Below are 11,842 nucleotides of genomic sequence, written 5' to 3' on the forward strand. Positions count from 1 at the left end.
GAACTCAGACTAACTCTGAGATCCCTCAAGTCTAACTCTTGATGAGACCGTAACATTTGAGAGAGGGGGGGAAAGGGAGCAAGACCAAAACAATCAACATGACAGCTGAGAGCCTTTTAAAAATAATAGGTTTATTCAACACAGCTAAGCATGGAAGCTGTGCCCATTGGTACAACCTGAAACCAAAGGCCGATTTGCAGAATGAAAGGTCCTAGACAACGAGTTGTACCCTCTGGCAGCACTGTCAGATTGATTCACTGATTAGGTAAAAGTCTGAATGGCTTTTTTCTTCCTTAGCCAGACTCACTTGTGCATGACCTTTGCCCTTCTCACTTTAAAATCTCAAACATTCTCTGTCAGCAATTGTATCTAATGAACACAGCAAAATCAAACCATAGTTTAAAAAAAATACATGCATCAAGGTAAAGACAGAACGGAAGGAAGGAAATGAGAAAAGAAGTTAAGGAGAGAACATGGGAAAAGGCAGAAAGCCAAGCGAGTCTAGTTGCTCCCCAGGGCATCCTCAGAGTTTGCATAACGGTCATTCTCCAGGTCGCTCAGCGCCTCTCGTTTCTTGCCAGGTGTTCGTGCCCCGACGTCAGTGCGAGTGTAAGTGTGCAGCCTGTGCAGTTCCTGCGAGAGCTTGCCCAGCAAACAGGTACTCAGATTACTGCACCGTTTAGCTCTAGGTCTGTCCAGGCTGCAGGGAAAAAACATGCCAGAAGGTAACATGCAATAGTAACATGCGTTTGCTCTTCACACTAGGCTTAGAATGATTTCATGCAAAGGGCTAAGGCTGTTGAGGGGGAGGGAAGAGGTCAAAGGGGTTGGGAGGTTTTGGAGAGAGAGACCATATACTCAGTTAGGAGAACACAGTCCGAGGGGGAGACAATGCCAGTTGAAAAAGAAAGGGACGATTGATGCACCTTGACCTAGAGCTAGCACTGAAGGTTCTCTCTAAGGCATTCAGCATGCTGGTCAGCCTATCATGCTCAGCAGAAGGGGTTCATTAAAGAGGATGCAAAGAGCTCCCATGCCTCTAGCCTGGAGGATACTGAGGAAGGAGGAAGAAGGGAACTGGATCTGAAATCCATGCCTCTGGGCAACATGCACCATTGCAACAGAGAACTCTAGGAGCAACTGCAGGGCCTGATCTACAAACATACCTGTGAAACGGCTAATTTTTAATATCGCCCTTTCTTTGCCAAGTCCAACTCACCCTCTAGTGGCATTTTTTGGTGTGTCATTAAAAGTTGCAAAGAGATAATTGGAAGTAGGTTAAAGGGGCAGGAATTGTTGGGGGACCCTTGTCAGGTCATAGTGTCCATCCCCCAGACTTCATGTTGATCACACCTGAACCAGTTCTGGTAGGTAAGGGATGGAGCCTCCACTCCATGGTGGTGAAGGGGGGAATCTTCCAGAGAAGGAGATAGTAGAATATCTAGTTCCAGTTCATAACAACTCTCACAAACATGAAATCCTTGGGCCTGGCCTCCATCTCTTAGACTGTAGCTAGACCCAGCTGCCTCTTATTCTACCTTCAGTAGATACCTAGAACAGCTGGTCCCCATCCCCTGAATAACAAGCACAGCCTAAGGCAACTTCTGGCCACATGTATTCTTTTGTAAACATCATCATTGTAGGTTGGCTTGGAAAACAAATTATCTCCCTTGTGTTAGCAGGAGGGAAAAGTCAAGCATCAATGTGGCAGGTGGAGGGAGCAACACCCCCCCCCATTGGTTTTGTACTCTGCCATGATGATAAACCTTACCTGTTGTCCTCAGTCACCTGATCCAACTCATCAGCTTTCATCTGCACAAACTCCTTCACCAAAGCATTCAGCAGGTACCGAGCTTCATCATCGCTGAGAGTCACATGGTCTGGCATGACAGATTCAAAACCAGGCCTAGGGGGAGAGGGAAACCCCTGCAATACAGACCACTGGAGAGCACCCCTACCCAGGAGGGCTTCTGGGGTGGGGCCACCTCTTACCTGAATGGAGCAGCCTGGAGGCTGTCCATCTGGCACACAACCAAGGCAAAGAAAGCCAGGAAGGAAGAGAGCTTTAGGAGGATCATGGCGTCCTCTCTGGAACAAGAGAGAAACAGAAACCTTTGGACTTTTGGATCACTCCACCCCCACACCCACCACCCCAACACTTACTTCACAGTTCGCTGAAATTGAGGGGCTTCGAAGTGTAATAGAAAAGTATTTATTAAACTCATTATTTTCCAAGCACTGGGCTGAGTGCTGGAAAGATAAAGGCAAAAACATGGTTCCTGCCCTCAAGGAGTTTATGTTCCATTGAGTTACGTTCCAAATAACTATGTCCATACTAGATAGGAAAGAGCAGTGAGTTGGGAGCTAGGGGACCCAGGTCCTAGTCCTTATTCTCCCTAGACATACTTCAATAAGTCACCACCTCTCTAAGCCTCAGTCTCTTTGCTCTTCCTGGAATGAGAATAATAAGCCCTGCCCTTCCTACAGTCAAAAAGGCTGATTAAATGAGCTAATGGCTATAAAAATGTTTTCAAGATTGAGAAGTTGTAGGAATGGAAAGGATTCTCGTTAGTGTTAAGAAAGCACCACTCCCTTCTGGGCATCTCCCTTTTCCCCGATACGTACAATCACTGCCAATGACCAGGCACCAAGTCACAGAACCAGAGGGTCCAGCAAAAACCTTGTAAGTCTCTCTCTTTGAGATACCTCTAAAGGACTGCGGAGTAAGAAGCTGTTCATTGGCTATGGAAGAATTCCTTGCCTTTTTATGGGAAACAGGGATTTTGCTTCTATGGCCAGTTCATTCTGTGCATTCGTTTCAACAGGTGCCTTCAAAAGCCGACTTTATTAAAGACTTGCCCTGACTTTCTTAGATAGGAGTCTTGAATCTATCCTGTTCCAGGAATTTAATTTGGAGAATATTGATCCAATTAATTATCCATCTTTCCATTTTTACCTAGGAATAAATGCTGCTAACCCCAGGCAAATGCACAAACTGCAGATAGGTAGCATGTTATATGCCCATTTAAGTAAGTTAATTCAAGCTGATTGGTGACCCCTCTGATATTCAGCATAGGACTTTTTATTTGAGCAAGGATTTTTTTAAGAAAAACATCTCCAGAATATGATAAAGTTAAGAAAATGTCTAAAGAAACATGTACCAAAGGCTCAAGGAATTGTTACTAGGCATGGCTTTCCTCCTTTTCCAAATAACTTCTTTAGAATTGGTTTCCAGAGACTTAGAATTAAATTTGTTTCTGATCAGATAACTAAGAATCACATCAAATCATAATCAAATAATTAAGGATCAGGTACCTTGGCTGCAGTGCCTGGAAAATCAGCTGGCTACTTGTGCTCCTAGCAAAAGTCTGTGCATCTCTGTGAGATCTTCGTGATACGGGCTGCTAAATTCTCTCAGCCATCAGAAATGGAAGCTGATTTTTTTTTTTTGCTCTTTCAAATGCAATTCAATGTAAATACATTGTTATTTCAAAACCCTTGCTCAGGCTGAATTGACATAATCCAGAATTGTTCTAAAATTAAAGTGAAGATCATTAAAGAAAGAGGGCGCCTGGAATGGTTCTTAGAGCCACAGATAGAGAGCACAATAGCCAAGCCACAGGTGGGGAAATACAGTATCTTTTTAACGGTCTGCCCCTTTAGGGGGAAAAAAAGTCTATCCCTTTTGAATCTCATAAGCACAATAGTCTCCTCCAAACAGAAAAATTGCCTGAGCATTTCTAAGGAACAGCGGGGCTTTCGAAAAAAAAAAAGAGAGAGAGAGAAAGGCAAAGTTGGACAGGAAAGCATTTTTAAAAGCACAGTGTAGGTTAGCAGTTATGAAATTTCACATCTATACGTAGGTAACACACTCAATTTTAGCTATGAGAAAAAAAAAGTTATCTTACCTGGGGGAAAAGAGGTTTCCTGAAGAACTGCAGCCCTGGGAGCCAAGGTGCAGGTTTCTGCCTGAGTTGAGTTTCTAATGCTGTTGCTGTCCAATGCTGAAGCCTTCTTGGTTTATATCTACCGCCAGGCAGATGAGTGTAGGCGGTTGAGCAGTCCTTGCCAGCCAATCAAAAGGCCTCTTGACCAAACCAACCAATCGGAGGTAGGACTTGACAGCCTAGGTGCTCAAATGACGTCAGCCTCCAGTCATTCCGGCATCCCATTCACAAAACGTGCCAGGCATCTCCCTGTTTCATAGGCTTACATTTGCATTGAGGTCATTGCCATGAAAAAGGAAAGGGGGGGGGGGGGGGAGGGCGGGGGGGAAGAAAAAAAAAACTGGAAAAGGGAAGAGCAAAACTCTAAAAGTTAATTAAAAGTAAGGAAAATTTCTGACGTCATCAGTAATGGAAAGATACACTTTCCTAGCTTCCTGAGGCAAGGTGAGGACCACATCTCTTTGAATGGGAGCTTCATGAGACAGATTAGTCTAGGTACTTAATGCAAGTGACTTCTACAGCAAAAAGATAAGCATGGCAAGGGGACCTACAACTGAGGAAATGTTTGTGTGAAAGCAAATTGTAATCCCCACATCTGATTCTGTGGGCAGGGAGGCCTACCAGATAACACTAGGGACCGGGCTCAGAGAAGCACACTCAGAAACCAGCCTAAGGCAGCTAGAATCCGTGGTAGCTGCAGACATTGGCAGCCTACTGGTCTCAGTGGCTCTTGTGGCTGAAAGTGTCTGTGACTGGATAGCTAACAGTTAGGGGAAATGTGGTGGTGAGTCCTGAATGAAAAAGGGACACTGCTCTAGCTGACCTCCCATTCTGTGAGTCTATGACACCATCATAGGCAGTCTATAGGGTGGTTCTTTTAACTTCCCATGTAGCCACCAGCATTGCTGTTATTGACTGAAGCGCTTTATTTCCACCTACACTTCCCTTCCCCCTTTTCATTAGTTTCTTACAAGTCTAGTTGGCCTAAAGTGCAAGGAAAGAGTATCTAATGAATTCAAAAAGAAACCTGACTTTGGGGAGCCAGGGAATCAAGGCAAGACTCCCTAAGCCTCAGTGGGCACCATTGGCCCAGAGCAGGTCAGACCCCGTAAAGGTGAGAATTCTTAGGGAATTCATTTTACCTAATCCAACCTCCTCCTTTTACAGATTTCTAAAAAGTAGAGAGAGAGGCTTGATCAAGGTCATGTTTCTAAGTAGTGTCACGGTTTCAACTAGAACTCAGACCTCCTAGTTCCAGGGCTCTATAGCACAGCTGTACAGCCCAGGCCCACTCAGACAGAGAACAGGGTCGAGGAGCATACCCTGACACAGACACCCAAAGTATTCGGAGAATCCATCCCTACTGGACTAAGTCTGAGTGGCCGTCTTCCCCTCCCACTGACCCAGAGAGGCAAGGATTCTCTAGACCTATTGACCTACAGCTTGCCCAGCTACCACCGCCAGCCTATGGTTCCTCAAAGAAAGGGGGGACCTGTTCCCTTTCGCTTCCAGCGCTCTTTTCCTCAGTGTTAAGGGCTTCGAACCTCCTCCCTTGGGTGCGCTATTAACCTGTTGGAAAGCCGAGCTCTATCTGTGCCTTTGCGGGAGTGTCCTTGTGAGTTTCGCTCCAGGGCTCCTGCTCTGGACAAGGCAATCATCCCAAGAAGAAAAAGAAAATGAGAAATCAGCCTGTTGTCTAATCTGTTCTTAGGAAGCTCAGGAACCCGGCGCCGGGCGACAGTCACCCCGCATTTAAAGGGCTAAGTTTGCAAGAGCACTGGCTTTGACCATTTGACCAACGGAGTCCAGACCCCCCTTGAAGTGTTCTCTCGAATCATTCCTGCTTCCCGGGTCGCCAGGCTTGCTTTCTACCTTCCTCTGGTTGGCGGACTGGGGACTAGGTAAGGCTAGTTAGCAGGGACTGAGCCTGGGAGGCCGTCGGAGCCCCCAGCTCCCTCTCCCAAACTCTGGAGTGGTGGGGTTCCTGGCAGGAAAGAAGCGCGTTGCTTCAGCGTCTCCCCAGACCTTCTCTCTAGTCCTTCCTCGACGCCACCCCTACCTCCCTCTCCAGCTCCGGGCTGAGAGATCTCTCTGCTTCATCCATCACTGGGACACAGAGCCCGAGATTCCTCGGTTTGCACAGCTGCCGGATGCCTCGGGGGCCTCTTTGCAGAGTTGCCCAGGAGGGCAGGAAGCGTTCCTTTGCCATTCCCCTGCAACCTCCCACTGTGGTTCTCCACCAGTCCCCTGACTAAAGCGATGGGCTGGCTCCAGGCAAGCGTCTGCCCCTGGGAAGGGGAAGCAAGGGGACGGAAAGTTGTGAGGAGTTAGTCCCGCTAGTGCACACACATTTTGGCGGTTCTCATCCTAGGGAAAAGCAAGTTTTCGGAGTCTGTCCATCTCCCTAGCCTTCACTCCCCTCCCCGCCTCCCTGATCGAGAGACCTTGGGTCGCCCAGTCCCAGAATGAAGTTTTGTCATCCATGCTCTAAGGGATGGTGAGCAGACTCTTTCCTAGTGCGGTGTAGGTGACTACGACTGTGTGTAAACGCCCCTGGGAATATGGGTGTGTTAGGCAGTGTACGCGCGCGCGAGTGCGCTGCGCGCTCTGAAACTGTGCATCCCAGGCTCTGGCCGACTGCAGCCCTCCCAGGGAGAGCAGCGAGCTAACCCGCGGCTTGCGGAGAGCAGGACATGGAACCGCGTGCTCGGAGATGGGGGCCCCTGGAGCTCCGGGGCTGAGCTAGCAGCAAGAAACGCGCCCGGGGCTGTGGTTGGGTTAGGTGAGTTCAAGAATGAGGTCCCTTCAGCGAGAACTTGGGTTCCCCAAGTACCTACCCCATGTTTGTGACAGAAAGAGGGCTAAAGTGACATTTTGTCTGCTTAAGCTTCCCCTCTCCTCGAGGTTGGACGATCTGCTAACTGAAATGCAGGGGCGTGGCGTCTGTCTCTGTCCGTTTGTCTGTATCTGTCTTTGTCCATCTCTGTCGATACATCTGTCCGTCTATATGTCTATCAGTCTCTGTCTATATGTCCGTCTGTCTGCACGCCTGCCTGTCTCTGCCCCGAGGCAGCTCTGAGCTGGGAACCCTTGGACGCTTGACCCGACTCTGCACTCGGCCAAGGCTGGAAGGAAAGTCGGCTGGCGACTTTGCTGAGGGTTGGGAAGAGAGAGATGTTCCCCTGCTAACTGAGCGGGAGAGAGAAAGGTAGAAGGGTAAGCCCGCAGGGCGCCCAGGGTTCCACCCAGGCCGGGAGCTGTCCCTCTGGGCGGTTAAGGAAGCCAGATCCTCTAGCCGGACCTGGGGTCTTTTCAACAGTCTTTTCCTTATCGCCAGACATGGCAGGAAGTTTCTGCTTTGAAAGAACCCACTCATAATGCCCTGACATCCCGTGCATTCTTGTACGTAGGAACCTAGATAGCTATCCTTCTTTTCATCTCTCACCCCCAACCAACGGTCCATCCCACCTCTGACTTAGGAGCAACCCGACCTAGGAGCAGCCCAGGTATCCCTCTCTCACCATCTACCTCACCTCCACACTGGAACGTCCCGGCCCTCCCAACTAGAAGAAAGACTGGGAACTAGGGCATAAAGAGGGGCCCAGGGAGTGGGATAGGGTCTATCCTGGGGTTGGGGAACCTGTGGCCCCGAGGCCACAGGTGGCCTTCCAGGTCCTCAAGTGCGGCCCTTTGACTGAATAGGATTTGTTCTGTGAAGTTTGGATTCAGTCAAAGGGCCGCACTTGGGGATCCAGATACGTGGTCTCGGGGCCGCAGGTTCCCCACCCCAGTCTATCAGCAGCTCCTTAGCTGATTCCAGCTGAACCTTCACACTCAGACCACCCTGGGCTATCTTGCCAGTGAAGGGCTGGAGAGCGGAGAGAGAGGAAAGTGGTCCCTTCTAGGGTAGGTGACGGGATTCCTGGGAAGATGTGGGACTCGCAAATTTGGTCCTGGGGTTTAAACCATCTGGGCAAAAAGCTAATCTCCCATTTCTTGGGGGGTGGGGGGCTGATTCTCTCGTAAAAGCGGCCACTCTGAATGTATTTTTTGTAAACCAAGGGCGCTGCGAGGCTAGAGGCTGGGCTTTAAGGCACCGAATTTCGACTGGCATTGCCCAGGTAGTGAGATCTGTACGTGTCCTGGACAAGTGAGGGACCTGGGGACCTAATTAAGAGTTCCGAAAAGGGAAATAGGGTCAAATATCTAGGACTCTGTAGCCTAAACCAAGAATATTAGACTCCTAGAGGGCCGGGCCTCGGGCAACGGATGCAAACCGCTAGGCTCAGGCAGAGGACCAAGCCTCGGAAGCTGGAAAGGACCTTAGAGGTGCGTTGGACTCTTCGCATCTGTCAATATGTGCTTTTTGAACTCTAAATCCTGCAGTGCTGACGATAGATTGCGATACAAAAGCAAAACCAAAAAACAAATCATTTTTAGATAGAGACATGGAGTCTACAGGGAGTGAGTAAACTGCTTAAGGTCATCTGGGGTGAAGGACTAAGTGGCAGGTCACTTCCCATGACCACTTTACTTTCTGCTAAATAAGTCTAGACTAGATTCTCAGTCTGTAGGCTCTGCTGTGTCTTAGAATCATAGTTCTAGAGCTCCAAGTCACTCTGGGGATCATCTGATTAACCTCCCTCGATTTTTACAGGAAGGGAAACAGATTCAGAGAGGGGAAAGGGACTCGTGCCAGGTCCCACCGGGAATAAGCTTTTACCGGGACTAGAACCCACGTCGCCTGATTCCCAGGGAAAACACCTCAGTTCCCTTTCTACATTGGACCTCCGAAGCAGACAGTTCAGCCTTGTCCCACACTTGGGGAAATTGGCTGGGGCGGGGCGGGGGGGAAGCCGCGAAGTAGGGAAGAGGTGGGAAGTAGCTCAAGAGACTGGTGTCTGCAAACCTAACCAGAAGCACCAGCCCTCCCGTCGAGTTTCTCAAATGCTTGAGACCTGAGATCCCTAGCTTGAGACCTGAGCGGCCGAAAGTTAATCCTAATTACGTAGAGCATCACCCCTTCCTTTCCTGGCCCGATGGCCCCACCAGTTTCCCTGTACTTTCTCCACAGCTTTGGGCTTGGTCTGACCTCAGTGACCCTGCTTGGTGAGGGCCTTTGTCCCATCCACCGGGAGAGTCGACATATGTGGATAGTGCTGAAGTTGACATCAGGAAGACCCAGAAAGACAAGTCCATTTACTAGCTATTTGAACGCAGGCTAATCTCCTAACCTCTCGAAACCTCAGTTTCCTCATCTGCAAAATGAGGGAATTTGACTAGATGACCTCTAAGGTCCCTCCAAATCTATGATCCTATGACTTAGCTGGGAATTGGTGACCAAAAAGGTTCGTACACCCAGCCCCATCCAGACTGGAAAGCTTTTGGAGTAATGGAACTAGCCCTGCGCCTGGAGCCAACAGACCTGATTTCTACTGTAGGAGTCCAGGGATTTCCTGTTTGAGCCTCAATTTCCCTTTCTGTAAAAGGGGAGTAAGACTAGACAACTTCCGAAGTTTCCTGCAGCTGTAAAACTTTGTCTGACTCTTGAGTCTTACCGTTTGTCCTTAGACAAGCGTTCAGTCTTTCTAGACCTTATTTTCCATTTCTGTTAGTTCATAAGGTCCAAATCCTATAGCCCGACAGAATGTATCGAACTGTGCCAGAGGGATGTGGGTAGTTCGCCACCACCGAGCCAAACTCAAACCGTACTGTAGGACTGACCCGGGGCAGCGAGCTTCAAAAAGCTCCTCCCGCCCCTCAGCACTTCTGAGGCTCAGGTCTTGCTTGAGTCACTATCACCAAAACCTAACCAAACCCCAGCAGACAATTCCGCTGGCCAGAGATGGGCTGAGGATGTGCTGGGTTCAGGAGTTCTGCTGGATTAGGCTAGATGGGGTGGGTCAGGCTCCGCCCGGCAGAACCTGGGTTCGGGGCCAGCGAAACCCCATATCGGGCCGGTACTGTCAGAGCCGCTGAAAGCACAGCAGTGCCTTCCGCGCCTTCCTTCCTTTCCTCCTCCTCCCGTACCAAGCTGAGCTCTTTGTTCGGCCGCCACAGCTGGTCGGAACCTATTGTTCCCGCCCGCCTCCCCCGCCCAGCCCCGGAAAACCAAAGCCCTGAAGCTGTCTGCTTTGCCTTCCCACCCTTCGCACCCCACTAGTTGCTCCTTGCTTCTGGCCCGAGCTCCAAACCCTGGAAGCTTTCTTTCCCCAACGGACGATATTGTTTGAAAATGGCCCTAGTAACTGTAAGCCCTCCCCCGCCCCCCAGGACAGGCAGACAGACAGACTTCGGGAGTCAGCAAAGAAAGATGTCGTCCCCACCCCTGCTCCCGACCCCGAGCACAGCACACAGCAAGCTTGTGATTGAAACGAAGTTCCTCAGTGGCGGGGTCATCGGAGTGTCTATTGGCTAATGCCAGCCAACCTTGCTCGGAAAAAGTGCCCTGAGTGGGTCTAGCAATTATGTTTCCCTTCCAGACCTAGCTTCTTAGAGAAAGGCGAGTTTTCTTTGATAGGATAAAAAAAAAAAAAAAGAATTGAGGGGAAAATGTATATTCTTGCCAATGTTCGATCTGTGGCCTCTGCTTTCAGGGCTGGAGCAAGTTTCCTTGCTTGGAGAGACAATACCTGCTTCTCTTTTGCACCCATTTCTGTATTACCAAGTGAACTCAGTGGAAGAGGAAGAATTTAATAAAGATAATTTGCCTGAGACACTGAGCAGCTGCCCTCCATCCGCCTTGGCTGGATTTCGGAGCTGCAATGCATCTGTCTCTTGGCCATTCCCTTAGCCCAGGGAAGGTAGGACATAAGGAGATTCAACTAGGAGAATGTCGGACTTTCAAACATTTTATACTATTCCCTTTTAGCGTGTGTATCTGTGTTGAGGGCGTGCGTGACAATTCAATCCTACAGTAATCTAGTTATTTATGAAGATAGTTTCTATTGATTTTAACCAGATTACTTTCTCTCTCTCTCTCTCTCAAGAAAGGCACATTCAAACAAAAAGATCGCTTATGCAAGCACAATTAGCAGAAAGCAGATACAAGTCCACTTAGATTCAAATATAAGTTCCCTGCCTATTACTCTTCGAGACTGACTCCTTGCTTCTTGAACTGAGCAATAAATTACACCTTCAAAATGCCGTCTTTTCAAAGTTGTCCTCCCCTGAGATCACATTTATTGAAAGGCTATTTTTCAGAGCCAAGGTTTAAAATATGGCTTCTGGACCAATCCAGGAGTGGGAGAGGCATTAAAGAAAAAGAGCTTGCCTTCTCCCTTCTCCTCCCACCACCACTTCCTCTCCCCCCCCCCAAGTATTTAGGGAATATTTAATTGAGTCCATTCTCCAGCATCCCCAAAGAAGACTGAACCTCAGGAATAACAGAGCCCTCTTACATCAGAGAGTCTGTTTTCAGGAGGATGGAGAAATTGGATGAACTCCCACAACCAGGACCCAGAGGTACCTTCTACATGCTGCTAAGGTGCTTCTGCTCTTCCTTTCCCAGGCAAACCTGGTCATCCCAACACAGAAATGAACTGCATTCAGGTAGGAATTCTCCCTAGGACTCTCAGAACAGCTAGACTTGGGAACAAAACTGTGGGAGGAAAGTTTTCTGGCTAGAGAGTTACTGTCCCAGAAATCTTACAGCCAACAAGGAATTGCTTATAGTTTGGTAGGACCCCCAAAAATGAAGGTGCAAAGTGTTAACTTTAGTGAGAGGTGGGGAGATTCTTCCCGGAATGTGGGTTAGAATAGATGACCTCTTGTGGCATCTGCCAACCTGAAGATTCTGTGATTATATAGAAGAAGACTCATTATATCGAAGTAGAATCAAGCACTCCCTCAAACAGATGACAATCTGCTCAGAAGAGGGACTTGGTTCCTTTCAA

The 11,842-nt window shown here is 48.7% G+C and overlaps 1 protein-coding gene across 1 annotated transcript; it reads right to left on the reverse strand.

The window, feature by feature from the left end:
• Positions 1-501: 501 nt before the first annotated feature.
• Positions 502-3,979, reverse strand: CALCA (calcitonin related polypeptide alpha). The gene is made up of 4 exons (XM_036762339.1): positions 3,909-3,979; positions 1,993-2,088; positions 1,772-1,906; positions 502-700 (listed from the first exon to the last, which is right to left on the reverse strand). The coding sequence occupies exons 2-4, from the start codon at positions 2,076-2,078 to the stop codon at positions 502-504; spliced, it is 420 nt and encodes a 139-aa protein (XP_036618234.1). The 5' UTR covers positions 2,079-2,088; positions 3,909-3,979.
• Positions 3,980-11,842: the final 7,863 nt, after the last annotated feature.

The sequence above is a fragment of the Trichosurus vulpecula genome, chromosome 6 (assembly GCF_011100635.1).
Source record: "Trichosurus vulpecula isolate mTriVul1 chromosome 6, mTriVul1.pri, whole genome shotgun sequence".
NCBI lineage: Eukaryota > Metazoa > Chordata > Mammalia > Diprotodontia > Phalangeridae > Trichosurus > Trichosurus vulpecula.

Coding starts and splice junctions, on each gene's coding strand:
- CALCA (XM_036762339.1), bottom strand. CDS start 2,078: ATGATCCTCCTAAAGCTCTCTTCCTTCCTGGCTTTCTTTGCCTTGGTT. Junction 1,907..1,992: donor CTCCAGGCTGCTCCATTCAG/GTAAGAGGTGGC, acceptor CTCTCCCCCTAG/GCCTGGTTTTGAATCTGTCA. Junction 701..1,771: donor CAGGTGACTGAGGACAACAG/GTAAGGTTTATC, acceptor TTTTCCCTGCAG/CCTGGACAGACCTAGAGCTA.